Consider the following 27,438-nt stretch of genomic DNA (forward strand, 5'->3'; position numbering starts at 1 on the left):
CAGCAGTTTAGAGCCACCTTTAGCCCAAGGGGTTATCTTAGAGTCAAGTCCCATGTCAGGCTACCTGCATGGAGCCTGCTTTTCCCTCTGCCTGTGTCTCTGCCTCTCTCTCTCTCTCTGTGTCTCTCATGAATAAATAAATAAAATCTTAAAAAAAAAAAAAAAAAAAAAGATATTCCTGCTGAGCGAGAGAGGCCTGGAACCAGGGCTTAAAAAACCAAGCAGGGAATGCTCAACCCTGAGCATCAGCTTCAGCTCAGGTAGTGATTCCGGGGTCCTGGGATTGAGCCCACATCAGGGTCCTGCCACAGGGAGCCTGCTTCTCCCTCTGCCTAGGTCTCTGCCTCTCTGTGTCTCTCATGAATAAATAAATGAATCTTTTTTTTTTAATTCACCTTTTAAAATTGTATAATGCAGTGGTTTTTAGTATATTCACATCACCACTAGTGATGATGCACCACTAGTTGCATATTTAGTATATGCAACCATCACCACTATTCAATCCCATAACATTTCCATTACCCCAGAAAGAAACCCCATACTCGTTAGCAGTCACTGTCCACTTTCACGGAGGAAGAATAGGTGGGCTTCCTGTTGATGAGATGCCGTGCAGACCTGTTATCTGTGGCACACACCAGCCTCACACCCTGGGAAGATCCCGCTGGGCACCTGGGGACAGAGGGAAGACCTCGGACCTTCACATGAAGGGCTTGTCCCCATTGTGGCACCAGGGCCTCTCTTCCTCAACACTCAGCCCTGACAAGTCTCCAGAGGTGCCTGGGTGCCAGTCAGAGGACTCAACCACTATCTCACCAGCAGCATGACCTTAGGCAATTACTTAAGCCCTCAGAGCCACAGCTGGGTCTCCAGCTCTGGCCAGAATTCCAGGCCAGTCTTCCAGGCTCACTGCCGCTACAGTTCATGCTCAGGGGGAAATGAAAGTCCCTGGCAAGTTGCAAAGCTCCTGATAAGTGTGTTCCCAACAGTCTGTGGCAGGGATGGCCAGAGCACTGGCATCCCTAGGCACTGTTCCAGTTGTTGTCCAGGGTGATGAGATGCTGTGCAGGCCTGTTGTCTGTGGCACACCCCAGCCTCACGGGAACTAAGGCCAAGTCTCCTGGTCCATCCACGTCATGGGCCTGTGTCAACCCATGACAACACACACCAGCCACCAGAGTCACTAGAAGTTGTTGGAAATCCAGGCTACCAAGCCAAGAACTTTAGGGATGGGCCATGGGACCCTGGAGTTTCAAAGCTTCATGGACTCTGACGTGAGGCCAGCTGTAGGCCTCAACATGATCTCACAGTGGGACCTGCAGGAAGCTCGCAGCTCCTCCTCCCTGAGACCATAACCGTGTTTCTCCTGGGACCTGTGTCTTCCCTCAGCAGGGGTGGGGTCAGGGAGGGTCCAGTGAGTCCATAAAGCCACTGGTGACAGGCAGGGGCTCCACATGGGTGGGTGATGGACAGGCCAGAGGCAAAGAGCCCCAAGAAACAGGGATCAGGCCGGACACCCACCCACAATGAAGACTGACCCCTCAGTGGGTGCCCTGCCACACGCAGACCCCAGTCCAGCTCTACGTCCCCTTCCTGTCCCAGCCCGGCTGGACCTACCTGTGAGTCACTGACAGTCCGATATCCCTTCGTACCATCTGTGGGGATCCATGTGGGAGATCTGTGGGGAAAGATGCCAGGTCAGGCAGGCTGAAGAGGCCTGTGCACCTGTGGCCTTCTAGATCAGAGACCACAGGCTAGGTGGGTGAGACGACTTGCTGCAGAGTAGATAAAGTTGTCCCTAACATTCAGAACAGGGACGGTCCAGGGAGACTAATGGGGCAGTGTAGTTACCATCATGCCTGACCTGCTTCTCCTGTGAACATTACTGTCTGGTCTCTGCAGGTGGTTATGAAACCATCGCTGTGTGGCTCCTCGCTGCAGTGGCAGGCAGCAGGCAAAGCAAAGGTAAGGACAGAAGTCTCCACCTATGCCCACCTCTCGCGCTCCCTCATGGACACATCCTTAGGTCATCATTTGCAAGGGCTTAATTTAGGTCTCTTCTTGTTTAGTGGGTAGGAGCTCTCTGATCTTTGGCGGAGGTTCTGAGGCTGAGCAGCCATATAGCACATCCAGGACCTTTATAGCTACAAGCACCTTGAGAATTTTGCTCTGAGAGCCACCAGAGCCAGATCTTAGCAGGTAGAGCAAGGACAAAATGAAGTTGTATCATGCTCCCACTTGGGCCAGTCCCACTGGCTTCTGGAGGAGTCTCAGATCGCAAGCTTTGAGATGAGCCTTATGTCTGCCTTCCTAGAGGGGACCCCAGGCTCTCTCTGTCCTAATCCTGGGTTCCCCCATAAGAACAGCATCCCTAGTGGTTAGGCCTTACAGGTCAGGCAGTGGAGGAACACCTGGAGGCAAGCTCTGCACCCACTGGCAGTCCACATGTCCCACTGCCTCATGCCCCTCCCCCACTTCCCAGTCCTGCCTCTGCCCCTACTCAGCACTGCCTACCTCCTCCTAGAGGAAGGGTTCTCAACTGAGTCCCTGGATGGACTTCAGGGGTTCTGGGAATCCTCTGGACTGGAAAGCTTTGTGGGTGGACTTTTCCCTGGAAGGTAGGTCTAAACTTGTATCCAGTTATCAAAAAGAACCATAACCCAGAAAGGTCAGGAACATGGTGCTTGAGGGATCTGTGGCTGTCTCCTGTCCTCAGAATCAGCAACAATCCCAGACCCCCTGCCTCCTCGTGCTGGCCTGGCACATACCTGGTGCTCATTAAGTGCTGGTTCACTTAATGCCAAGTACCACATACCTGAGCACACAGAGAAGGAAGGATGGGCTGGAGGTGCTGGCTCCTCCTCCCACACTAAGGGGGTTTGATAAGGACCAAAAGGCCCTGTGCTACCCCCTGATGATTTGGGAACCCACAATCACACTACCACAGTTCTCTCTGGCATATCTGCTCTGGGACTGACTTGTCTTGCCTCCCTCCTGGGACCCACTTCACTGTGAACAGCCAAGGCCATCAAAGTACATGGGTGTAAAAGGGATTAGGCTGCCAGCCTAAGAGAAACAGACTGTAGGAAAAATGAGATTTCGACCATATATACAACCTGTAGTGGACTTGTAACGTCGGCTGTGGGTGAGAGATACGAGGCAGGTGAGAGGGCACAAGGGCCAGGCATCAAGCACCCCTCATCTAGATGAAATACTCGCCCTGAAGACTTTGTCCTGCCTCCTGGCAAGCTAGGCAAGCAGTCCCACAGCAACTGGGAGGATGTGGGGACTGGGCTGTCCTAAGGATGCTGATGATGGATTCTCCTCCAAGGCTCTGGTAAGGGCCCTGAAGTTTTCGCCTTGTGCCCTGGGGAAGGGACAGTGCAGCCTCCCTCCTCGCTCACTCTATGCCTCTCTGGTGGTCCTGCAGCCAGCTTCATTTTGGCAGAGCTACAGCCTATTATCCCCCTAACCCACTGCCCCCTACCTTGTCACTAAGACCCTGCTGACAGCTTTGTCACTCTGCTTAGCCAGCTCAGGACAGGACAAAAAATAAACTGCTATTTTGCTCAGGCAAAAATCAGACGTCTCTGCATTTCCACTGAGACAATTCAAAGCAGACCCCAAAGGCATGGTAGTTTCCCTCCACTCTGACTCAGGAGTGAGAAGCCCTTTCACAACAGCCGAGTGCAAGACCCCACTTCTGACCTGGAGGTGGATGGGTGGATAAAGGGATCAGGGGCCACGTGGGTCTCCCCTCTTAAAGGGGAATTCTCATTCACATCCTCCGATCTCTTGGGGCCTCATTCAGAGCCAAGCTACATTCCTGCTGGCAAGGTTGCCTGTCCCCTAAAAAGAGAGGTCCCAAGACATCAGCTGGGTTCTGTGGACAGCTAAAATCCACCTACACCAGACATATGGTGCATACCTCTTGGTTATCATGGCAGCCCAGCAGGCAAGGCTCCCTGCCAGAAGTCACCTGTGGGGATGACGAGGTACAGACTGGGCCTGAGTAGGTACTGCCTGCAGCCCAGGATGCTCTCCAGGTCTCTGCTTCGCAGAGAGCAGCTCCTGGGGTCTGAGGCCACCTCACATCATCCTAAGGTCACCTGTCTTAGAGCTACTTCCTGAGGTGGTTCCCAGCACCTCTGCTTCTGAATGGTGAAAAGGCCAAGTGGACTGGGACAGGTTCAAAGAAATCCACCCCAGATGGGGACAGCAACACAAACACGACTCCCAGGCGGCAGAGGGGATGAAAATGAATCACTCTTACCAAACCTGCAGGAGACAAAAGAGAGAGAAAGTGGGATGGCACCACGCTGGTTCAGCATGTCCCCCAGGATATCCCCTCTTGGGAGGGACTGGGTAATGTGCTCAGGTAAGGACTTTGAGCCCCCCGAGCATGGGGTAAGGTTGGCTACGTGACTATGGAGACAATTCCTCAATGGAAAGGGCTAGAAGTTACCCCTAATGGACACTGGAGCTACACACTTGAAAAGGAGAGCCCATGTCCGGAGAAAAGCCGAGTTCCCCAACCCTCAGAGGTACAAGAAAGTAGAAGGCATCCAAAGAAAACTCCCCCCTTCTTCCCCTGTGCGCTGCCGACAAGGGCAATTTTTGTAATAGCAAAACTGACAATGACCTGAAGGTCCATCAAGAAGGGAGAGGGTAGGTAAACTATACACTGCAATGATATGAAAAGGTTAAGAATAGGAGGTAGTTTGAGGGCGCTTGGGTGGCTCAATCGATTACGTGTCTGCTTTCAGCTCAGGTCATGATCCAGGAGTCCTGGGATGGAGCCCCACATCACTCTCTGCTCAGCAGGGAGTCTGCCTCTCCCTCTCCCTCTGATGCTCCTCCTTGCTTGTGCTCTCGCTCTCTCTCAAATAATTTTTTTTAAAAAGGTGAGGTAGTTAAAAAAAAAGATGAAGTAGTTTGAATAATTATAGGTATATACAAAATTGATAACCTGGTTGGCTCCCCAAGGAGAATGGGGTGACAGGAAAAATGGTGAGGGTAACTCACACTGTCTGCCCCCTACAAACTACAGGAGCCACAAGGCTTCTACATCTTGAGACATGTGACTGTTAATACCCATTTCAGTAGATTAAAAATTTTTTTAACATAAAAAAGATATTTTAAGATATATGTACATAAAGTTCTCAGATATAAAGTAAGTTGAAAAACATTGGTTAGGGGTACCTGGGTGGCTAAATTGGTTGAGCATTCAACTCTTGATTTCAGCTCAGGTCATGATCTCAGGGTCATGAGATCGAGCCCTATGTCAGGCTCCGCACTCAGCAGGGAGTCTGAAGATTCTCTCTCTCCTTCTCCCTCTGCCCTTCCCCCCATTCATGCTTGCATGCTCTCTCAAATAAATGAATAAATCTTTGGAGGAAAGAAAATAGAGTCTAGAAAAGACTACATGGTATTTGACAATCATTAGAGGTTTCAGTCATATATTTCAGTTCTCCCCATTTGGGCATATGGGAGAATTACATTTCTTGGTTCCTTTGGGTAGGGCCTTGATGGTGAGTGGAATTTCCAGGAAACAGCATCTAATCACTAGTGTGTAACATCTAAAATTCTTTCTTCCTCTGCCCTAGTGGAATTTTCCAGATAATGTTTGAGAAAGTGTCTGCTTTGTCAGCCTGGGACCTGGAATGAGACCAACCCACAATGGACAGGTGGCATGAGCAAGAAATAAATCTCTGTCGTTTTAAGACTCAGAGAATTAGGGGTTATTTGTTACTGCAGCATAATGTAGTCTATCCTGACTGATGCATGGTACCATTCTGTGTGTGTGTGTGTGTGTCCAGAAAGAACCTAGTAATGAAGCCTGGAGAAGTGAACTGAGAGACACAGGTGCTTTTCACTGTACACACTTTTTTTTTTTTTTAAAGATTTCATTTTATTTATTTGAGAGAGAAAAAGTGAGTGAGAGACAGAGCATGAATAGGGGGTAGGGGAGAGGGAGAGGGAGAAGCAGACTCCCCATTGAGCAAAGAGCCAGATGCAGGTTTCCATCCCAGGGCCCCAGGATCATGACCTGAGCCCAAGGCAGACGCTTAACTGATTGAGCCACCTTGGCATCCCCACTCTGCACCCTTCTACATTGACTGATTTTATTTGTCCTTTTAAAATAAAGCCCATATTACCTTTATAATGGGAAAACCACAGACAGAACTTTCAGGGGACGGCAAACTGAGCACTCACCTCATCGGGGAGACCTCATCAATGCGGTTCCCCAACTGTGACTCATGGGACTTGCTCCGGGTGAGTGTGGGGAAGCTGGGCAGCAGCTGAAAGACCTTGCGGCTGGGCGGGGGTGGTGTCCGCGGAGGCTTCAGCTTGGTGTGCCTTCGCAGCTGGGGTGTGGTTGGGGGGGTGATGAAGCTGTGCAGGGCCCGGGGAGTCAGTCGACCACTGGTGTGCAGGAGGATACAGGTGTCCGAGAGGCCCTCGCAGGGGCCAGGGGGCAGGGAGTCTGAGGTGGGCAGAGCTGACACGGACACGGAGCGTGGGCCCTGGGCACCGCTGCCCATTCTGCCCAGCTGGGCACTCCCTGGGGGCCAGGGCAGGCTGGCTGGCGATGGGGTATCCACCGAAGACCCAGAGCCACTTTCCCGCCGGGCATCCAACGAACTCCAGCCTGAGTCTTCTTTGTGCTCCCCTCCTGTGGGCCAAGAAGTCGAGTCACAGATGATGGGAGCTAGAGGGAGGTGGGTCAGCACCCAGAGATGGTAACACTTTGTCCAGGGGTGCACATTTCCTTAACAGCAGGCTTTGACTACCAGCCTTCATACAGGCTTCTCACACACACATATCACCCATGTCACCTGTGACTGCGAGGGCACCGGCACAGGTATTACTGTCCCCATTTTATGGAGGTGAAATGAGGCCCAGAGAGAGAATGGCTTGTCCAGAATTCTTGCTGCCAGGTCGGTGGGGAGCAATGCGGGAAACCCAACCCAAAAATGGGTGACCTCAGAGAGGGAAGTGGTAACTGATCTTTAGGAGTCAGGAAGGGGAAGCTGGGGTGCTTAAAGGGAATGACTACATCAAAAAAATTCAGGCACCAGGAGAGGAGCGTACCAACTTTCAGTAGTAATCTGCCCTGGAAATTTGCTAGGAAAGAAATCCGGTTAAAATAGATAGATAGATAGATAGATAGATAGATAGATAGATAGATAGATAGATAGATAGATAAAAGAGGATCAATAGCCACTTCCTTCTGAGAGGAGCCCATGACTTTTGGCTTCCCACACAGAAGACCCCTAAGACCATGGGGCAGTTCCGACTCAACAGTCTAGTCTGTCCATTCTTTCAAGCATATACTGGAGGCCGGGTGTCAGACCTTGGAAAAGGCATCCATTGTGCTCCAAGAGTCCAAGGAAGGTGACAGTACCATGCCAAGACAGAGATGCCTGGGCCCCAAGGGAGCACAGAGGAGGGGGACCCAAACTAGCCTGGAGGTCCAGGGCTTCCCAGAGGAAGTGGCACCCGAGCTGAGCCAGCAGGAGAGGGCAGCAAAGCAGGTGCACCAAGCAGAGGGAACAGCATGTGCAAAGGCAGGGAGCACATGGCACCATCTGGTGACTATGAAGAGTTCCCTGTGCCTTGAGAGGTCAAGGTCAGGACGAGCCCAAGAGATGCAAGAGATGAAGTGGGCTGGTCAGCCCCTCTGGGGCCAGCTCAGGAGGGGTCCTGAAGGCCTCCCTAAGGACTTCAGGTTGGAGCTTAGAAGGCTTGGGGAGATACCAAAGGGCTGGGGGCAGGGAGAAATGAGCCTGTCTATAGAGACCCCACTGCAGGAAAGGAAAAGACACCTCCCTCCCGGTTTTATCAATGAGTGGAAGGTACGAGAAGGTAGCTTTTGATTCAAGACCAAATGAACTTCCACATCGGAGTCATCTACTTTGTTCCCCATCTTGCTCAGTCTTCCCATCACATCAGAGAGGCCACAGACACTGCAGAGGTCCGGCGGCTAAGCGAGAAGTGGGCCGGGAACAGAGCCCTCAGTACCAACCACAGCACTGGGCCTCCTCCCACAGGGCTGTCCATGTTGAACAGCCTACAAATACGACACAGCCTGGAGAGCTGCAGAGCTCCCTAGGGTCAGAGGTGTTCAAGCCCAGCCCATACAGCCATTTATCAGGGATGGTGGGGAGAAACTGTCCTTCCCGACTCCCAGGGGCTCTTTGTACACACCCTCCCTCCTACTCCCTGGCATCAGGACTTTCTTTTCAGGAGCCAGTTCTACAGAGGGAGTTACTCAGCCTGTGCGTGCCTTGCATTTGCTCTTGTAGAACTGCAGCCACCACTATAACTCAGAAACTAATCTACTAGGATGCACTGGCCTGTCTCTTACTGAGGGGAGCAAAGAGTGAGTTCCACAACCCATGGGCAAGTCTGCCACCCAAGTAAACAAATCACAAACTCTTCCAGTTGCCCATTTGATCAGCATCACTCTGAACCAGCACAGAGGTGGCAGATGGGTCTTGACACACATGCCAATGCCAGTTAACCGGCAGTGGCTCTTGAAGATGACCTGGAGTCAATCAGTAGGAAGAGCCTGGGAGCAGTTAGTGATGTGTACTACGGATGAGGGACAGGAAGCGTGGGCAGAAATAGTCTCTCCTGTTCACTAGCCACAGGCACAGAAAACTATCCCTTACCTTTCTTAAGACCAGCGGCCACAATGTCAATGTATTCAACATTTTCCATGACCCTGCAAGCCCAATACTGAAAAGAGCACTAATATATCCCAGGCTCTCGCCTAAGCACTGGACCTTCACCCATTTCATCCTCACAACAACACTATGAGAAAATGTTATTACCTTCATTGTACAGATGAGGAAACTGAGGCACAGAGGAGTTAGGTAACAAAGGTCCCATGGATTCTAAGAGTGCTAGGCCCAGGCAGATGGATTCCACCGTCCATCTTTACTGCAAATAAACTGCTCTCACCAAGCCCTGTTAGTTGCAACAGACTCTCTGATGGCATGATCTGAGAGGCACGGTGATGGCGGTACCCACTCAGTTCCCAGCAGATGCCCCTGAAGCATGGTCACCGCTCGGCAGACCCATTTGGGTTGGGTGTGGCCAGGACCCTCTTGGGGACATAGGGGTACCCAAGCTGGTACCCAAGCATAGGGTACAAGCTGAGACCAGATGAGAAGGATGTGGAAAAGATCCCCTCCTCCCCAGAAGCCTCCTCCAGGGCAGAGCAGAAAATCACCCTCTGAGGAAGAAACCCAGCTCTGCCGAGTGCCGAATGTGGGACCCCAGACAATTCACCCAATGCCTCCGATGCTCTAGCTACAATAGGCGCTCAACACCACCACTTAAAAAGGTATTGCCACACACATGGCAAGTGCCTGGTTTAATAAATTAGTGCTTAATGAGCTGGTGATCTCCCTAGCTTGGCACCCAGGATGGGCAGTCACCTTCCTAACACAAATAGGTCACCACCACTTGACAGCTGGCTTTTCCACATTCCTTACAATTCAGGTATAAGGAGGGAGGGCTGACAAGTTACCCCCAATCCCAGCTTGGGTGGCAAGTACTTCTAAATTTCCACAGTGTAGACACAGCCTAGCCATCAACAAAGACTGAGGCTGGAATTCCAGCTCTGCCACCCACTGCTGTGTGTCCTCGGCAAAGCCGTATCCTCTCTCTGGGCTCAGTCTCCAGCCTTCTCTGTAAAACGTGGGGATGAGAAGAAGGACTACATCTCTCTCATGTTTCTTTGGTACCTGCTGGAAGGCCTGGCCTGTCAAGGTCTTCTGAACTGAGTGAAGCTCTCCACACTGTGTTCAGAGGACTTGGGGGACAGTAGGGCCCAGGAAGAAATAAAGCCCACTCCCCTCTGGGGGGAAAAAAATCAAGCAGAGCATAAACCTCGATAGCTTCCTGAAGCCACAGGCAGTCAGAAATAAGATAGGTGGCTCAGATAATTAAAAACAGGACTGGGGACACCTGGGTGGCTCAGTGGTTGAGCAACTGCCTTCGGTTCAGGACCTGATCCTGGGGTCCTGGGATTAAGTCCCACATCAGGCACCCCACAGGGACCCTGCTTCTCCCTCTGCCTGTCTCTCTACCTCTCTCTCTGTGTCTCTCATGAATAAATGGATAAAATCTTAAACAAAAAAAAAACCAAAAAACAAAAAACAAAAACAGGACTGCTACGCCTGGGTGGCTCAGCGGTTGAACATCTGCCTTCAGTGCAGGGTGTGATCCCGGGATGCAGGATCGAGTCCCGCATGGGGCTCCCTGCATGGAGCCTGCTTCTCCTCCCTCTGCCTATGTCTCTGCCTTTCTCTTGGTCTCTCATGAATAAATAAAATCTTTAAAAAAAAAAAAAAAAAACAGAACTAATTCTATTCATTAGGCTCATTTTAAAGCCTTATTGGCATGGTAGTGGGAATATTAAATCACAGCAGTTGAAGCTGTTTAAGACAAGATTTAGAAAGCCTGCAAATAATTCCCGAGGAGCTCATTCTAATGCCAGGATTACACACTTTGCCTGGGGCGGCCATGTCCATGCTCACAGCTGAAACACCATACAATTTCTCTCATCATGCTACTGCCTTCTGAGCAGATAGCCCAGCATCCAGTGGGAACAGGAAAAGGTAGGGAATAGGCTGGGGGTGAGCCAGGGTGACCATGGGGCTGGAATGCAGGGAGCCTCAGGAGGGTTCAGAGCCCAACAGATGTGCTCCAAAGAGGGGAAATCCCACAGGGCCCACCTAGTGGCCCGGTATAGGGCCTCTGACCATGGCAAAAGCTTTCCTAGCTTGACCAGTCAGGATGCAAACCCTATATCTCAAGTCAGGGCAATCCACACACTCTCTGGCCTTTCCAAGCTGTCCCACAAGCCCTGGGCTACACCTGCCCCACCCCCATCAGGGGCCCCAGGGAACCAGGACAGGCCTGGAGAAGGCTGATGTCCCAGCCCAAGTGGAGGGACAGGAAGCTGATGGGGTTGCCATCAGCACCGGGGACGCTGGTCCTACCTACCCAGACCTGTCACTTTCCGCAGGCAGGCAAGTGCATACTGCAGGCGGCCACACTCCTCGGTGTTGGCCCCGTAGCGCCGAAGCGTCTCCTTCACCTTGACCTCGTTCATGTCCAGCAGGGCATCCAGTGTGAGCTCGCTGAGGATCTCCTGAGGAAGCACAGAAGGGACAGGCAGATAGCAGTGAGTAGTCAGGCCGGCCCTGGCGCCCTCCTCATCCTCTCCGTGGCCAGGGCTGGGCTCCTCCGCTGACTGGCAGGGGCCAGGTGCCGGCAGGCCAGCCTCCGACCAGAAGCTGCCACTTGTCAGAGGACACAGGCCGCCAGCTCTCACCCCCACCCCCAGCGCTACCAGAGACAGCAGCTGAGGCCAAGATACCAAAGCTTCAGGGTCGGGGTGGGGGAAGGAAAAGAAAGGAAAAACAGTGAAGTTACAATGAGGGCACATTGCCCACTTGTTTCTTTTCATGCCTCTGCACAGAAAAATGATGAATCATGACAACTTTTTAGAATGACAAGAACTTCAGATAAAGATGGCCCTTTACCACTTTGTTATACCTGAATTAGACAAGATAGATTCCAAATAAAATTGGCTCAACAAGAGAAGGATTAAAACGAATGAACCCTCACCGAGCCCCGTATAGGCCCTTATACCTTGCTGTAATTAATTAATTAAAGGTTTTAATTGTAATTAAAGGTTTTAATTCTCAAAAACCTTTCAAGGGTTCAAGGTAGCAGAGAGGAAGAGAGAGACTCAAGTGTCACAAGGGCTCCATGTGGCCTCTGGAGGAATGGAGGGGCCAGGTGAGAAGGGATGCAGGTGGCTTCTAGCAGAGAGAGTGGTCCCTGGCTGACCAGCAAGGTAAAGGGAGCCTCAGACCTACCCAAAAGGAACTGGCTTCTGCCAACAACCTGAACGCACCTAGACATTGCTTCTTCCCAAAGCTTCCAGGTAAGAGGCCAGGCTTGCTGACACCTAATATTCTTGGGCCCGGTGAGATCCTATGCAGGGAAAAGCTAGCTGAGCCCACCTGAGCTCCTCTATCCAGTTCTCCTCCTACAGAACCGTGAGCTAATAAATGGGGGATGTTTCAAGTTGCTCTGTTTGTGGTTGTGATACAGCAACAGAAAACTAATAGAGAGAGTGAATATTTGAATCAGGGCCTGACTTCGAAGCTTGTGTTCCTTCTTCTCATCAAGGAAGGAGGGGCACCTGGGTGGCTCAGTGGTTGGGCCTTTGGCTCCAGTTGTGATCCCGGAGTCCTGGGATCAAGTCCCACGTCAGGCTCCCCACAAGGAGCTTGCTCCCTCTGCCTATGCCTCTGACTCTGTGTCTCTCTTATGAATAAATAAATAAATAAAATCTTAAAAAATAATAATAAAGGAAAAAGGAACCCCCCCACCCCCCACCTTGGCTGATTGCTTTGAGCCATATGTGATATCAAGTCCGGGGTAAACACAGAGAGAAGGGACAGGTCTCTGGTCTCAAGAGGCTTGCAGGTGATTGACATAAAAACAAGTCATTGCAAAGCAGTATGATATGGCCTAGCACAGAGAAAACTCAAAGAGCTACCTGATGAGGGGTGGGGAGGATGAGATTGGGGATTAGGTTCTTTTTCCTCTTCTTTGGCGCCTTTCAATATTTCCCAGATTTTCTCTATCAGGGAAGGCCAGGCATCCCACATTAAATGATTCATATAAAGCTTGTAGTTCAGAAGCTAAGCTGATTTTCATTGATTTCAGCAAGCTGTGCAATTTTATTTTAGAAAAGTTTTTGTCAATTCATGCTGGTATAGATCTCAGACTCAGGTGTCAAAACAGAACCTGATGGAGATACTGGCTTTAGTCCTTAGAGCAATGGGCTGCGGGATTTGAGATCCTGGTGGTGGAAGGCCACAGCTGAGGCCTGGGGTCAGGCCAGATCCCACCCCACCCCACCCCTGCACCTTTGTGTCTTGTCTGTATATTCTTCGATCTCCAGGGTTGTGGACAAGAATCTCAGAGCTGTTTAGAATGATTCACCTCGAAATTTGGAAAAATAGGCATGAAAAAGCACCAAGAAGCTAGCTCATCATTGGCTGGACAAACCCTTGGTTGTCAGAAATCCTTCCATATGATCAAACTACAGTGTCACAGGAAACTGCTGATAAGAACAGTACAGACGGGAGGCTGGTCAGATAAATGTCTCCAGGCAGCAGCTTTTGTTCGATCCATGCATCTTCCTTTATTGGCTACCATGACATTCTTCATCAAACGCAGTTTTGACATCTTTTTCCCTCCTTCTACTATGGAAACTAATTTGGCAATACTGTCAAGAACGAATGGAAGTGATGCTGACCTTTACACAACTGCACAAAATGACCCCGCCACCTTTCCCTGGAGTGTCCCCTCTTCTCACCAAAGGAGCATTTCCACACCACCACCCCCAGGCTGTGATGACTCAGCAGTTCCCCCAGAAAAGAGATTCTGAAACCAGCCTAGAAACCCAAGCCCCAATCTAATTATAATGCAAATAGGGATTTTCTGCCTTCCTTTCTGTCTTTCTATTCTTTTCCTCCCCACCCACACCAAGTTTCCAGTTCTCAAACATAATAAGTACGTTTATTACGACAAACCATCTGCCCAGTACGATGTGCCCAGTGCTTTGTATGCTCTCTCTGTTCAGCACGATTCAGCAAAGGCAGGCAGTGGGGCGCACCTTCCCAGGCCTCGGAGTCCTCAGGCAGGGCAAGCTACCGAACTATGGGCCAGACCTGAAACCCATGTGTGTGGATTGCAAGGCTCCTTCAACTATTTCTCACTGACATTCCTCAACATGCCAAAGCCTTGGGAAGCAATTAATAGATTAATTTTTTCAAAGTAAATTAAATGAATTAATTTCTACCTGCTTTCTGAAAAAAAAAAAAAAAACTATACTGTGTAATAGAAAGTCTTTGTTCTTCATCAAGTGAAGCAACCTCCTAGAAAAGGAAAAGAATATGTTTAAATCCATTTCCTTTTAAAAAAACAATGAAGAAAAAAGGGATTTCCCTTAACGTTTCAAATTAGCTGGGAAGTTTCTCCCACTGCCATGAAGCTTCATGCATCAGCCCAGCACACAGAACAAGGCAGCAGGGGCCACCTTCCCTCTCTTCCTCTGCCCTTTTTATGCACCAATTCAAACCAGAGGTTGGCAAGACGTAACGGGGGCGGGTGGATGTACTGGGACAAAAGAGCCAATCCAGGGTCCCACTTAGATCGGAGCTGCCCCCCCTCTCCCCGGACAAGCCTGCTTTCCGGAGTGTGAACTGTGTACATCCATCCATGAAATGAGAGCGCTAGCACAACATGTCATCATTTCTGACTGCCCCTTCCATTCCCTAACCCCTCCTCTCCTACAGGGTTGGATCACTGAACTGGAGAGAGGGACTACCCCACTCTACCTAAAAGCTGTGGTCAAAAAAGCTATCCACCAGTCAGCAAGTTACTTGGGAGAGTAAGGGTCTCAAATACATAAGCCTCAGGGCCAGGCCGTGGGAAATGAGACCAGTAGGGGATGTAGCCCACTTGATCTACCTTTTATTAGAGATAGAAGTAGTAGAGACACTTTTCTTCTTTACTGGACAGCAAGAAAGCCACAGCAGCAAGGATGATGCTAATCAGAAACCCACTCTTTGCCTGCACTCAGTGTTGGGGTTCTGAGGTGAGGCAATGAAGGGTTGCCAGATCTCACATAGAGAAATCTGGGGGTGCTGGGGTGGCTCAGTTGATTGGGCACCCGGCTCTTGATTTCAGCTCAGGTCTTGATCTCAGGGTTGTGAGACTGAGCCCCGTGCTGGGCTCTGTGCTGAGCATGGAGCCTGCTTAAGAGTCTCTCCCTCCTTTCCCTCCCCGCTTCTCTCTCCCCATCTCTTTAAAAAAAAGAAAAAGAAAAAGAAAAGAAAATTAAAATGAAAAAATTGAAAAAAATCTGGATCTTTACTTTAGCTTATTTGGGGGTGCCTGGGTAGCTGAGTCAGGCGTCTGACATTACCTGAGGTCATGATCTCAGGGTTCCTGCTGGAGGGGGGGTCTTCTTCTCCCTCTGTCCCTCCCCTTGCTTATATTCTTTCTCAATAAATAAATAAAATCTTAAAATAAGTAAAATAGCTGATTTTTATAGGGTAGCAACTAATACAAAACTGTGCAGACCAACAGTCACATCTGAGAGTTACAAGGAGTCCCCAGCAAGGAGACCCTATGTGAAGAATGTAACACCTTCCCAACTACTGTCTGATTAGCAACTTCTAAAGCTTTATTTCTGTAGGCACATGAGGAGGGGAGGCAGCCCAGAAGTAAATGCCCTGGGGAACAGAGCATGGGGTGGCCAGGCCTTCTCTGTGAGGTGTCCATGCTGGCCCTAGAACCCCACCAAAAAAACAAAGTACCCCAGCCTTTCAATACCTACAAGTGATTTCAGACCTAAAATTAATTCAGTCGAGGTGGGAAAGCACATAAAGCAATCATGCTGGAGTCAGGGGAACTGGTATACAAAGAAAAGGCATACCCCCAGCTCTGAGCTGGACCTTCAGCTAGACATCAGTCAGGCCTGGGGAGTGGCCCTGCTATCTCAAGCCATGGCCCCAAGCAACTCGACACCCCCAAGCCTCACATATTGACGTGACCTGCCCACCCACACAGAAGGGCCCAGCCAAGTCTGAGTTAGGAAGTTCTTTTAAGCCATGTGCAACAACTTCCCTGGATCATCCCTAAACTGAAAGCACACTAGGAAATGAGTTTCACCAACTGCTGCAGGTGACCCCACACGCCCACCGACTACCCTGCAGGTGAAGCTGCTCTGTCTCAAAGACAAGGACTCAGACCCTGGAGCTCAGGGCAGGGAGACTGATAGTCCATACTGCTTTGAGGAGAATTCCTGCCCATTCCATCCCAGCTGCTGTCTAAAAACAAAACGTGAACTAGGACACGGTAGAGCAGGGGATGTCAAGCCCCGGCTCTCACAAGACTTCCATTAGCACCAGCACAGAATAGGGCAGCAAGGACCTGGGACAGAGCAAGAGCTCCTCGGCCCCCCCCTCCCCCCCCCCACATCCTTCAGGTCACCGCATATGTTCTCCCGGTGATGGGAAGTTACTCTTCTTGATAATAATTAAACAGTAGGGTTGGTTGAGTGCTGAGGTCACTCCTGGCCTATGGTGTTCAAATACCGGTTTTGTTCTCTCAGGCAGGAGGCGGGGCTGGGCCGAGGAACACAGCTCTCCCCTCCCCTCAGCACCTGGTGTTAGAGGCCAGGATGCTGTCAGACGGTATGGTATCCTGGGACTTACCAGCAGCCACGGGGCTGCATGGGGTCTATACTTAGAAACCTGTACCGGCTGACACCAAGAGTTGTCCACACTCACCCTAGTCAGTCAGGAGTGGAAATGCCTGGGGCTTCAGCGCCTGTTTGTGGGCCATGTGCAAGAAACCAGGGCAGCTCCAGGCTGAATTCCGGTGAAGGCCTGGGTTAAAGAAAGCCCAGGAAGCAAACCCACACTTTGTGGTTTATTTAGTCTTCTGGTCCGAGAGCACAGGATGGGTCAATAAAGTCAGTAAGTGCCCTGTCAGTGCTGCTAGCTCTCCAGGTCCATTTGCAGAACTCAGATGTCTGGTATGTGGGTGCAGGGGCATCCCCCACCCCCACTTCCCTGACTGCCAGATAAGTAAAAGGCCAGGATCCTTCACTGATGCTTCCCTGGGACTGGTCACAACCCCAGAGCCCAGTGGATGGTGATGCAGACCCCTGCACACCCCTCTGAGGCCAGGGGAGCAGCTAGGGAAAGAAAGAGAGGGGAAGAGCAAGGGAGTTTCTCTGGCAGCCCAGGCGGGGAGCCCACATGCCCCTGTTTGGCAAGGGAACACCTGCCAGGTGTTCCTCTCTGCCCTCTGCCCACAGCTGGGCCTGAGGAAGAGGGGCAGCAAGACTTGGGTGACAATAGTTGGAAATTCTGGGAGGCACAGGTGGAGCTGAGGCAATGAGAGCCTGGATTGGGCAGCTTTCTGGGGCTTCCATGGAGATCCAAAAGACAGCTTTGTCCATAGGGTATACTGGTTTGGTCTGTGGACCAGTCCTGGGCCCAGCCTCTTCTTATCTCAGCACTAGGAAATGAGAAATACCCCCTTCCCAGGAGAAGTCAGCCACATTCTGGAGGGCTTCTCTCCACCACCTCCCAGTCGGACAACATAGTGAAGGAAGGGTCAGGCCTGGTCATTGGAAACCCCATGACCTTGGGCCAGTCCCAACCCCTCTCCTGAGGTCTGGTTTCACATTTGTAAAATGAGTGTGTTTGGCTGATTTATTTAGATCAGTGGTTCTTAACCCTGGCTGGGGGGCTTTTAAAAAGGATCCTGATGCCCGAGCTCTACCTCAGATCAATCAAATCAGAATTTCTCAGGGTGGGGACCATGAGAGAAGGCAGGCTGCAGGGCCTTACATCCAGCTAAAGTAGCCCAGGGCAGAGAGTCTGAGAAAGAAGACAGGTCTGGCCAGGGCAGGGCAGAGCAGGGCAGGGCTGCGCCCTGGGGCTGACCACTGCCTGTCTTCTCATGAGGCCCACACTTCTTCAACTCAACCCCAGCCTAGCCCAAGCTCACAGAAGTCCTAGGAAAGGTCTGTGCCTGCCCTCCTCCCTCCCATAAGACAGGATGTGGGCTCAAAGAGTGGGGAGGCAGGCTGGAATCTTTAGGGAGTGGCTGTCTCTGGCCTATACATTGGTATGTCTGGGCTTAAAAGCCTCAGAAAGATGGAGCAGCAGTGGGGTGAGGTGTGGGGGTCGAGAAATGCAGGTCAAAGGAGGAACTGAGGAGGAGGAGGTCAAGAAAGAGCAAGCAATGAGCATTTATTATGCATCTCCTCAGTGCTAGGTGCTCTGTGGGATGAACTACAGAGGTGTTTATGATTCTCATAACATCTTGAGATGCACGGTAAGGTTAGGTTCAGAGAGGGTAGATAACTTGCTCAAGACCACACAGCCAGATTGGTAAGGCTGAGGCTTACCAATCTGAGGCTACCTCTTCCTATTCTCAGCCAGCTGGCCCTGCCTGAGCTGGTGCCCACTTCTTTGCTTTATTAAGTGAGTTCTTCTGCCCAGGTAGAGTTTACTGGGCATCATAAGGTCACGTCTGGTTTTCCTGGCTCCACACCATGCCCTATCCCTTATGCCAAGCTGGGTCGAGCTCTGGCTGTAGGGGTTAAAAGCACCTGCAGGCGCCACCCCCCCACCCAAGGGGCTTCTCCCCACATTCCCTTTCAAGGCTCTCTGTTTTCTTTGTGCCTTCTGGAGGAAACCAGTGCTTCCTGACTCCACCTCAGACAAGATCTCCAGCTTCTGGTGGCATGTGCTGTCACCACAGCCACCACCATCACCCCAGGAGCTGGCCCCACCTTCCTAGAAAGCCTGCCCTTTGTCTCCATGAGCCCTGAGGTACTTAGGGCGGGGACTGGCAGGCTTTTCCTGAACAGAGGGCGAATAATCTTCAGCTTTGCAGGTATATGGTCTGTGGCAGAACTACTCAAACCTGCCATAAGAGGTGCCCAAACAGCCATGGACAGTATGTCAATAAATGGGTGAGACCACATTCCAATAAAACTTCACAAGTATAGGGGGATCCCTGGGTGGCTCAGTGGTTTAGCGCCTGCGTTCCGCCTAGGGCATGGTCCTGGAGTCCCGGGATCAAGTCCTGCATCGGGCTTCCTGCATGGAGCCTGCTTCTCCCTCTGCCTGTGTCTCTGCCTCTCTCTGTCTCTCATGAATAAATAAATAAATAAAAATTTAAAAAAAAAAAAAAACTTTAAGTATAGACACTGAAACATGACTATCCTATAATTTTCATGTGTCATAGAATAGTCTTTTTTCTGTTGGCTCAAAATGTGAAAACCATTCTTAGTTTACAAGGCTGTACAAGAAACAGTGGTGCTCTGGATTTGGCCCAGGAGGCAGTTTGGCAACCCCTGATCTAGGGGGTCACCCAGCTACTCAACAAACACACATCAACTATGCTGGGCTCCATCTCCTCGTGGCCTGTACCTCACTGCTCCTTCTTTTCCACCTCCCTCTGTGCTGACAGGCCTTCTTCCCCACCCAGCAGCACCAGCACACAATCTGCAGAAGGGGACACAGAGGAGAGGCTTCAACGGAGGCCCACACACACCTGCCATCTAGGGTACCTGCATTTTGTCACCTTCCTCTGTAGCATCAACACACATTGCCAAAACTGCTCCTCCTGGCTGCTGTTTGCAAACAGCCACACACACCCAGCTTTAAGAGAAACACACCTACTCACACACACACCAGCTTCGGGGTTGTGTGCTCACCCCTCAAATACACGCTACTTCCCAAATGGACACAGGAGACATGTAGGCTTCTACAGGGGTGGAGGATCTTGTCTACACCCAGGATCTTTGCTGGACGGGGGGCGGCGGCTACTGTCCCCTAGACTCCACAGTAAAATACTCTAAAACAAATAAAAAATAGAACATTCAAAGATAAGATTGGGGTCAGAGTGGGACAGGGGGAGGGTTTGCCAGCAGCCAGAGAGCTACACTAACCCTTGGGTGACTACCAAATGGGAAAGTCCCTTCCTGGACAAGTAGGGCAGGAGGAGGGAGGGAGAGCTGCCCTAGAGCCACAGGCCCTCCCTGGCAACCCTGGTTGACACAGCAGCTGACAGCAGGACAAGCATGGTGGCAATGGGGATGTAAGCCAGGCCAGCAACTGGGTGACAAGAGGCTCCAGGGTGAGGGTGGGTGTACGAGGGACCCACAGGGACACCTCTGAGAGGGGGGAACTGTAACTGCTTGGGAAGCAAGAGCCCCAAACTGGGATGCCTGTTAATCCCACACACAGGGTGCAGGGAGTGGGGTCTGGTTTGAAATGGATCTCCTCATGGGAAACCCCAGCTCTTCTGAGGGCAAAGGCAAGGATGGAAACCAATAGGGGCTCCTGGGTGTGGCCATGCCTAGGGCCATCTTTACTGCTGGCCAGTGCTTCCATCCAAACATACAATTAAAAAGAGGATTCCCATCAGGTCAACTGGTCTGCTACTTGCACCTCCCTCCATACCTATCAGATTGGGGGCAGCGGGGGGGCGCAGCTGAGTCCAACCAGTGAGGCCCACCACACTAGAGTGCACCCAGACTGGAGAACAGTCCCTCAGGCCACAGCAGCTTTGCTTAGGGTCCTGACACATGCCTGGCCCCAGCCTTGGAACCTGGTGGGCCCCATCCTGGGGCCAAGAGCCAAATCACAGACCCCTCTACCAGAGTGGCACGTGCTAACATGCGGTTATACAGTCTGTCCTTTGGGGTTGTTTATCTATCTGTCTGGGTGGGGGAGACACTGGGCCACAGAAAGTGAGCCTAGGGCGGAGACCTGAGAACCAGGACGTTCCACCTGAAAACAGGGGCTGCATTGTTTCCACACTACCCCACAGGCATCCAACCAGGAGACCAAGATCTTTTAGGAGATCTCTGTAGTTTTCCAGAAACCCTGTAAACAACTCCTGCCCCACAGCAACAATGGCCTCAAAGTATAGAAGCCCAAGTGGATGGCCAAGACTCAAGCCAAGGAGGCCATTGCTGGTGCCAAGGTCTGAGGGCATGAAAGATGCTAATGGATATTCGTGAGGTTGAGAAGAAGATAAATCCTTCCTCTGCCAAGGTCAAAGGGCAGAGTTTAAAAGGGACCTGAGAAACAATTTAGTCCAAGACTCATTTTATGGAGAAAACCAAGGATCACAGAGAGGAGGGGACATGCCTCGGTCACCCTGACCAGGGCCCAGATTTCCCTACCACTGTCCAGCACTGTTGATCCTGGGTCCCTGGGAGAGCTCACTGGTTTTCATCCTGGGCTTTCCTCACACAGATGTAAAGGTTTCACTCCTGCCAGATTCTCTGAGCTGCTCTAAGAAGCGAGCCAAGGGTAAGAACTACCTTGAGATCTGTCCAGAGAATCACCTCCAAGGCACTTCTTGGAATGCCAAGCCAGGTGCTTGCCTAGTGGGCCCAGAGTCCTACGGAATCCAGAAGCAAAGGACTTCTAGGCTTATGGCCTTCCCCAGAGACCAGCAAGTCCCTTATGTCTTGGTGGCTTAAAAGACAAGTGGGCAGAAAATCTCAACTCCATGTTCTTGTCCACCCTTACCCGTGCCCACTGTTGACAGTGCCCATTTTTCTTTTTATTGATAAGATCAACAAATCCCACCCAAACACCTAAGTCCTGCCATGCGGCCTAAGACCTGCCTAGGGCTGAGGCGCACTGATTCTTACTCAGCTTCTCTGCATGCTTCCTCTTTCCACAAACAAGCTAGTCATAAAAATAACCACTACTGGTACTGTCACTGCTCGTGAAGTGGCCTGGGCACAGCTGCTTGGTAGCTAAGGAAACTGAGGCTCAGAGAGATTAAGTTACTCACTTGAGACACAGCCACAGAGCACCGGAGCCCGGATTGGACTCTGATCCACGTAACTCCAAAGCTAGCACTCACAGCCTCTACACCATGTGGCCTCGCTGGCCTGGGTGACCAGAAGCACCAACAGGCAGGGCTGGGCAGCCTGTACAAGTTCAATTTCTTAAGCTCCCTACAGAAGGATCAGGCTCAAAGCAAGCATATATCCTGCTCAAAACAAAAGCATGAACAAGCCAAAAGTCAGTCATTCACTAAAAGGATGGGGAAGATCCATTTCGGTAAGATCCTAACAGTTCCCCAGCCACTTTACCACAAGAAAGCCAGGGAATGAAACAATGAAATGGAAATCACAATCTAGATCTTTCCAGATACATTCTATAGACAGTTAGCAATGCAAGAACTCAGAGCCCAGCCAAATGTTCCCATTCTGGGGACTCACAGAAGGGCCACCTGATCCTGGACCCCAGGACCTACCTTGCAACCCTCCAGCCTGGGCTGGTCCAGGCTTTCTGTTTCTTGCAGGACCACGGGTGGTGGGGTCCCCGAACCCCGTGCGGCCTTGGCCATCACCCAGCTCCATAGGCAATGCATGGTGGGGGTCCCAAGCCCAGGGTCCCCAGCAGCCCCAGCCCCGGGAGCAGTGTCTCAGAAAAGGACAAGGCAGGGAGAGCAGTTTCTGTTTTCATGACTGTAGTGAACAGTCACTGTAGCCAAAAATAGTTTGTGCCTGGGAGCTGGGGAGTCAGCACATACCTCCTAGAGCAGGTGCTAGTTGTAAGATACTCCGGCTCTGGCGGGCCTCACTGCAGGGGCCTAAGGACCCAGACACCCAAGATACCTGGGATACCAGGCCACAGACAGAGAGGTGTTCTCTGCCTCACTGCTCACCTCCAGAAAGTTTGACCTGAGTCAATAAGGAACACCATCGTCTCCCTCCTCCCAGTGAATCATCTGGGGAACCCCCACCCCCACATGAAATCCAACTATCCCCAACTTTCCTGGAGCTCTCACACATTTGGGACTGGGTGGTTTGGACAACCACAGGAAGAGTCCTGTGAACTACGGCGATACCCTAGATGGGACATAAGACAACCATTACAAATGAGGTGCGGCTGTCGAAGCTCTTAGAACTTTACCATATACACGTGAAAAAAAATGTAGTAGAGGTTAAGGGGGGCTGCCAGTGGCTGTTGGGAGTTGTGGGAGGATTTTGTTTGTTGTTTTGTTTGTTTTTAAAGTAGGCTTCAATTCAAGGCCCTGAGATGGACAGTCACATGCTGTAACTACCTCATTGTTTTCTTTTTGGAGCTGTTTTTTTTTTTCAAATTTGCCTGCAATGAATATTTGTAACTAGATTTATGAAATGCTATTTTGAAATAAAACTGTGAAAAAGGAAAAATGTTCAGGTGTCACAGAGGGAATGTATCACATGGTTCTTAGAGAACTGAAAATTTGGGTTTGGGTGTATCTTGTGACGCCTGCTATGGAGCCAGATATCCTGGATATGGATCCTGGCCACATCACATACCATCTAGGGGACCTCAGATAAATGACACCTTCAGTTTCTCTAGCTCAAATGCATATTGAGCATTAAAGCATTGCCTCCTGCTATAGACTAAATATTTGTGCCCCCACCCCCCACCTCAAAACCTAATCCTCAGGGTGTTGATACTAGAGTAGGGTTTTTGGGAGGTGAGGGGATTATTAAGGGTGGAAGCTTCACGATAGGAACAGTGCCCCTAGAAAAGAGACCCCAGAGAGCTGCCTGGCCCCTCCTACTATGCGAAGACATAGCAGAGACAGCTGCCTATGAACCAGGAAGTGGGTTCTCACCAGATGCTGAATCTGCTGGCACCCTGATCTTGGATTTCCCAGCCTCCAGAACTGTGAGAAATACATTTCTGTTGCTCATAAGCTCCCAGTCTATAGTATTTTGTTATAGCAGACTAAGACATCACGTTATAAGGCTTTGGGGAGGACTGAATGAGAGACATTCCATGTACAGCTCATAGCTCAGCCCCAGGCACACTGGGAACACTCACTAAAGAATTATAGCACAGGGGTGCCTGGCTGGCTCGGTCAGTGGAGTATGTGACTCTATATCTCAAGGCTGTGGGTTTGAGCCCCAAGATGGATGTAGGGATTACTTAAAAATAAAACAATACTTAAAAAAAAAAAAAAAGAAGAAGAGGGATGCCTGGGTGGCTCAGCAGTTGAGCATCTGCCTTTGGCTCAGGGCGTGATCTCGGGGTTTGGAGATCGAGTCCCATATTGGGCTTCCAGCATGAAGCCTGCTTCTCCCTCTGCCTATGTCTCTGCCTCTCTCCCTGTGTGTGTCTCTCATGAATAAATAAATAAAAATTAAATTAAAAAAAGAATTATAGCATAAATTCCTTAATAAACTTCATTTAAAAAAGAAGAAAGAGAAAGAAAAGTCAACAATGAAGGCTGACTGGAAGGAAATGCACCAAAATGTTTATACTATTTCCTGAGAGTAGTAAGATTAAGGGATAAATCATCAATAAATGTAGAATTATTATTTTACTTTCTATGCTTTTCACATTTTGAAAATGAACATCTAGGTAAATTACTGGATATTAAAAAAAGAAAAGCAAAAAGCCAAGAAGCAATGATTACCTCTGTGAAGGATTACAGGTTACTTAACTTTGCTTCGCTATATTTTCTAATCTGAAATAAATACTTAGTGCTTTCACAGTGAAGAAAAAGAGAAATGTCATCAAAAACAAAAATGAGGGGATGGGTTCACTAATTATATTCTAGAAATGTGATCTCTGCTGGCCCCACCAGGGTCAGGCCTTATACAGTATCTCGAGCCTGAGGCCCTTTGTCTCCCACACAGACACAGGAGCTCTGCTCAATGATGGAAATGGGACACAGTGGTCACCCCTGAGACCCACGGGGGAAAGCCAGGTGACCCATCCCCATGGAGAGGCCCTGCTGAGGGTGGAGACCACTGCTCTTGCCATCTGGGGATGACGGTGTTTATGCACACCTCTTCTGCCACCCGGACTGTCTTTCCTCCAGGAACCCATTTCCCCGAGTGCAGGTGGCACTGAGCCTTCAGACCCCACACTCTCCACCATGCTATTAATGGGCTGAACCATGAGCCAGTGTGGGCTAACTGGAGTTTCTCATCTTCCTAGCCCTGTGATTGGTTCTGGTATAACATATGACCAAAGGCAGGCCATTCAGAGCCTTCCCTGGGATTTTTCAGCTATCATTCTTGGGAAGAAGTTCTCCCAGGCAAGCACTACCAGTTATGCATGAAGAAAGTGAGGCTTAGCAGCTGGTGCCTGGGGCCTGCCATGTGAAGTGGGCCTGGCTGAGTAGTATACGCTAACTGCATCATCTGAACTTCTGTGTCCAGACTTCCTCAGACTTGTATTACTTCAGCTGACAAGTCTTTAGTTTATACCAGTCAGTATTGGAACTTGCTATAGCAAAATTCCAATTAGTAGGAGAATATAATCGCTTGTACTTAGTATGTACTTACTATGTGCCCTGGTACCATTAATGCCTCCATCTATTTATCCCTCCCTTTCAACCATCTCATCAATAGACAGCTACTGAATACTGACTGTGTGCCAGACACTTTATTCCACGCTAGGAATATGACAGCAAACAAAATATGTAATCTTTTTCTAGCCTCTAGCAAGCTTATATCTATTAGGGAAACATAATTTATTTTTTTTAATTTATTTTTTATTGGTGTTCAATTTACCAACATACAGAATAACCCCCAGTGCCCGTCACCCATTCACTCCCACCCCCCACCCTCCTCCCCTTCTACCACCCCTAGTTCGTTTCCCAGAGTTAGCAGTCTTTACGTTCTGTCTCCCTTTCTGATATTTCCCACACATTTCTTCTCCCTTCCCTTATATTCCCTTTCACTATTATGAATGAGAACATATAATGTTTGTCCTTCTCCGACTGACTTACTTCACTCAGCATAATACTCTCCAGTTCCATCCACGTTGAAGCAAATGGTGGGTATTTGTCATTCCTAATAGCTGAGTAATTGGGAAACATAATTTAAAAAATAAAATAAAATATGTACTTGAAATTTGTGAATAAATGCTAAAAAGGAAAGAGCATGTTGAGATACGGGGGGCATCTCATTTTAGACAGGGTGGCCTCTCTGAAGAACAGACTTCTAAAGATCCTAGCCATGTGAGTATAGAAATTTCCAGGCAGAGGAAACAGAACATACAAAGGCCCTGGGCTATGACAGGAAACCTGACGTATTCTGGCACAAGGCGAAGTGCGGAGGGGTAGGAGATGGTGTGGAAGAAGGAGGCAGATGCCAAATACTTCAGGGCCTTGCAGATAATGGTGAAGGGGCTTAGATCTTATGCTGAGTGCAAGACATTAAATGAAGGACTGTACTCAGAAAAGTGAAATGATCAGATCTGGGGTATCAGAAAAATCATACTTGGCTGAAAAATGAAATGAAGGAGAGGGCAAGAATAGACAGAGTGATGATAGGTGCTACTGCGCAAGTCCGTGCAGTAGCTAGGCCTGGGGAAAGGGCAGTACTGAAAAAGAGACATAGGTGGATTTGGGATTTATTTGGAAATAGAGCCAGGAGGCTTTGCTAGTCAATCAAATGTGGAGGTTAAGGATGCAAAAGGAATGAGAAGTGACTCCTCAGTTTCTACCTAGAGAACGTACAACAGAATAAACAGGCTGAGAGGGAAGGGACTTGTCCATTAGCAAGTGGCAAAATCCAATTTCTGTCTGCCTCCCAAAACCAGGTTCTGAGCTATTTCCAATCTTGCTCCTTGCCCCAAAGCATATGGATGAGAACCAAGTCACCAAAACGTCTATGTTGATTGTCTTGAAAAGAAGGGTAATAAGAGAAGAGGTTTTGTCTGCAATAATTAAAACACTGTGGTGTGGACACAAGAATTCCCCAATGATATCTGGCTGGTGAGGTGTGTCTTAGAGCAATCTTGCCTTTGAGGCCAGTCCCGGAGGATGGAAGAACACAAACTGGCAGCCCAGGAGCTGGATGGCCCCAGAGGTGGCTCCAGCACACCCTAAGCCAGAGTCATCCCACAGCAGGACTACAGGCACACAGTTGACCCAAGTCCAGCCCCTCACCAAACAGAGCAGAGGCAGCTCAGGAATCCCGACCTCAGCAGCCCCCAAATACCTCCCTGCAGCGGCCCCTGTAATTCAACCTTCACGAGCCTAGATGAGAAAGTTCCTGAGACCCCTCAGCCCAAGAGACCAGAGCTCTGGGTGATCTGATCTTAATTTGTTCATTCAACGAGGACACTTCAATGTGCCAGGTGGCAGGGACAGAGTCTCGAACAAAATAGCCCGATTCCTGCCTGCATGGCTCTTCCAGTCTGGCCAGTTTTCACTGGACACGGCAGCAGCCCAGAAATCCAAAGAATTGAGGAGATGGACTCACCATTCATAAATGCCAACCAGTAGAAGGGGCGACCAGGACCATCATGCTCTGATTTTTTCCGATTTCTAGAAACCAGGGGCAACCTCACACTCAAAGCTTCAAAGAGGGCCTTTTGGCTCAGAATTAGAAAATAAATCACTTCATCAATTGGAGAGAGGGAGGTATGCAAGTTCGATTAGGACAGGAACCCATGCGTGCCACCTGGAACAGGACCTGGCATACAACAGGAACTAACTACACTGAATGAGAGCCTGACTGGGAGGGCAGGAGACAACACAGGAAGGCCCTCGGCTCTGTATGGTGCCCCATCTCAGCCCTTCCTCTCCTAGGGCCCCATCTGCTTCCTCAGCTGTTATCTGTAGATCTGTACATCCCACCACCCTGCAAGCCCCCCAAGAAGACTGTATTTTGTTCATCAGTTATCCCCCACCATAATTTTTTTTTTTAAGATTTTATTTATTTATTCATAGAGACAGAGAAAGAGAGGCAGAGACACAGGCAGAGGGAGAAGCAGGCTCCATGCAGGGAGCCCAACGTGGGTCTCGATCCAGGGTCTC

At 50.0% G+C, this 27,438-nt stretch overlaps 1 protein-coding gene across 4 annotated transcripts in view; it reads right to left on the reverse strand.

The window, feature by feature from the left end:
* Positions 1-27,438, reverse strand: part of KSR1 (kinase suppressor of ras 1) — a 154,905-nt gene that overhangs the window by 34,821 nt on the left and 92,646 nt on the right. For 2 of the 4 annotated variants that reach the window (XM_072779377.1, XM_072779378.1), the window contains exons 3-6: positions 11,020-11,167; positions 6,214-6,673; positions 4,271-4,275; positions 1,615-1,675 (exon numbers count right to left, since the gene is read on the reverse strand). In XM_072779377.1, the coding sequence (XP_072635478.1) occupies positions 1,615-1,675; positions 4,271-4,275; positions 6,214-6,673; positions 11,020-11,167 (674 nt within the window). Of the gene's footprint in view, positions 1-1,614; positions 1,740-4,270; positions 4,276-6,213; positions 6,674-11,019; positions 11,168-27,438 lie in introns of those variants that run through there. The other 2 variants (XM_072779375.1, XM_072779376.1) reach the window with 2 other exon arrangements.

Source organism: Canis lupus, chromosome 16 (genome assembly GCF_048164855.1).
Source record: "Canis lupus baileyi chromosome 16, mCanLup2.hap1, whole genome shotgun sequence".
NCBI lineage: Eukaryota > Metazoa > Chordata > Mammalia > Carnivora > Canidae > Canis > Canis lupus.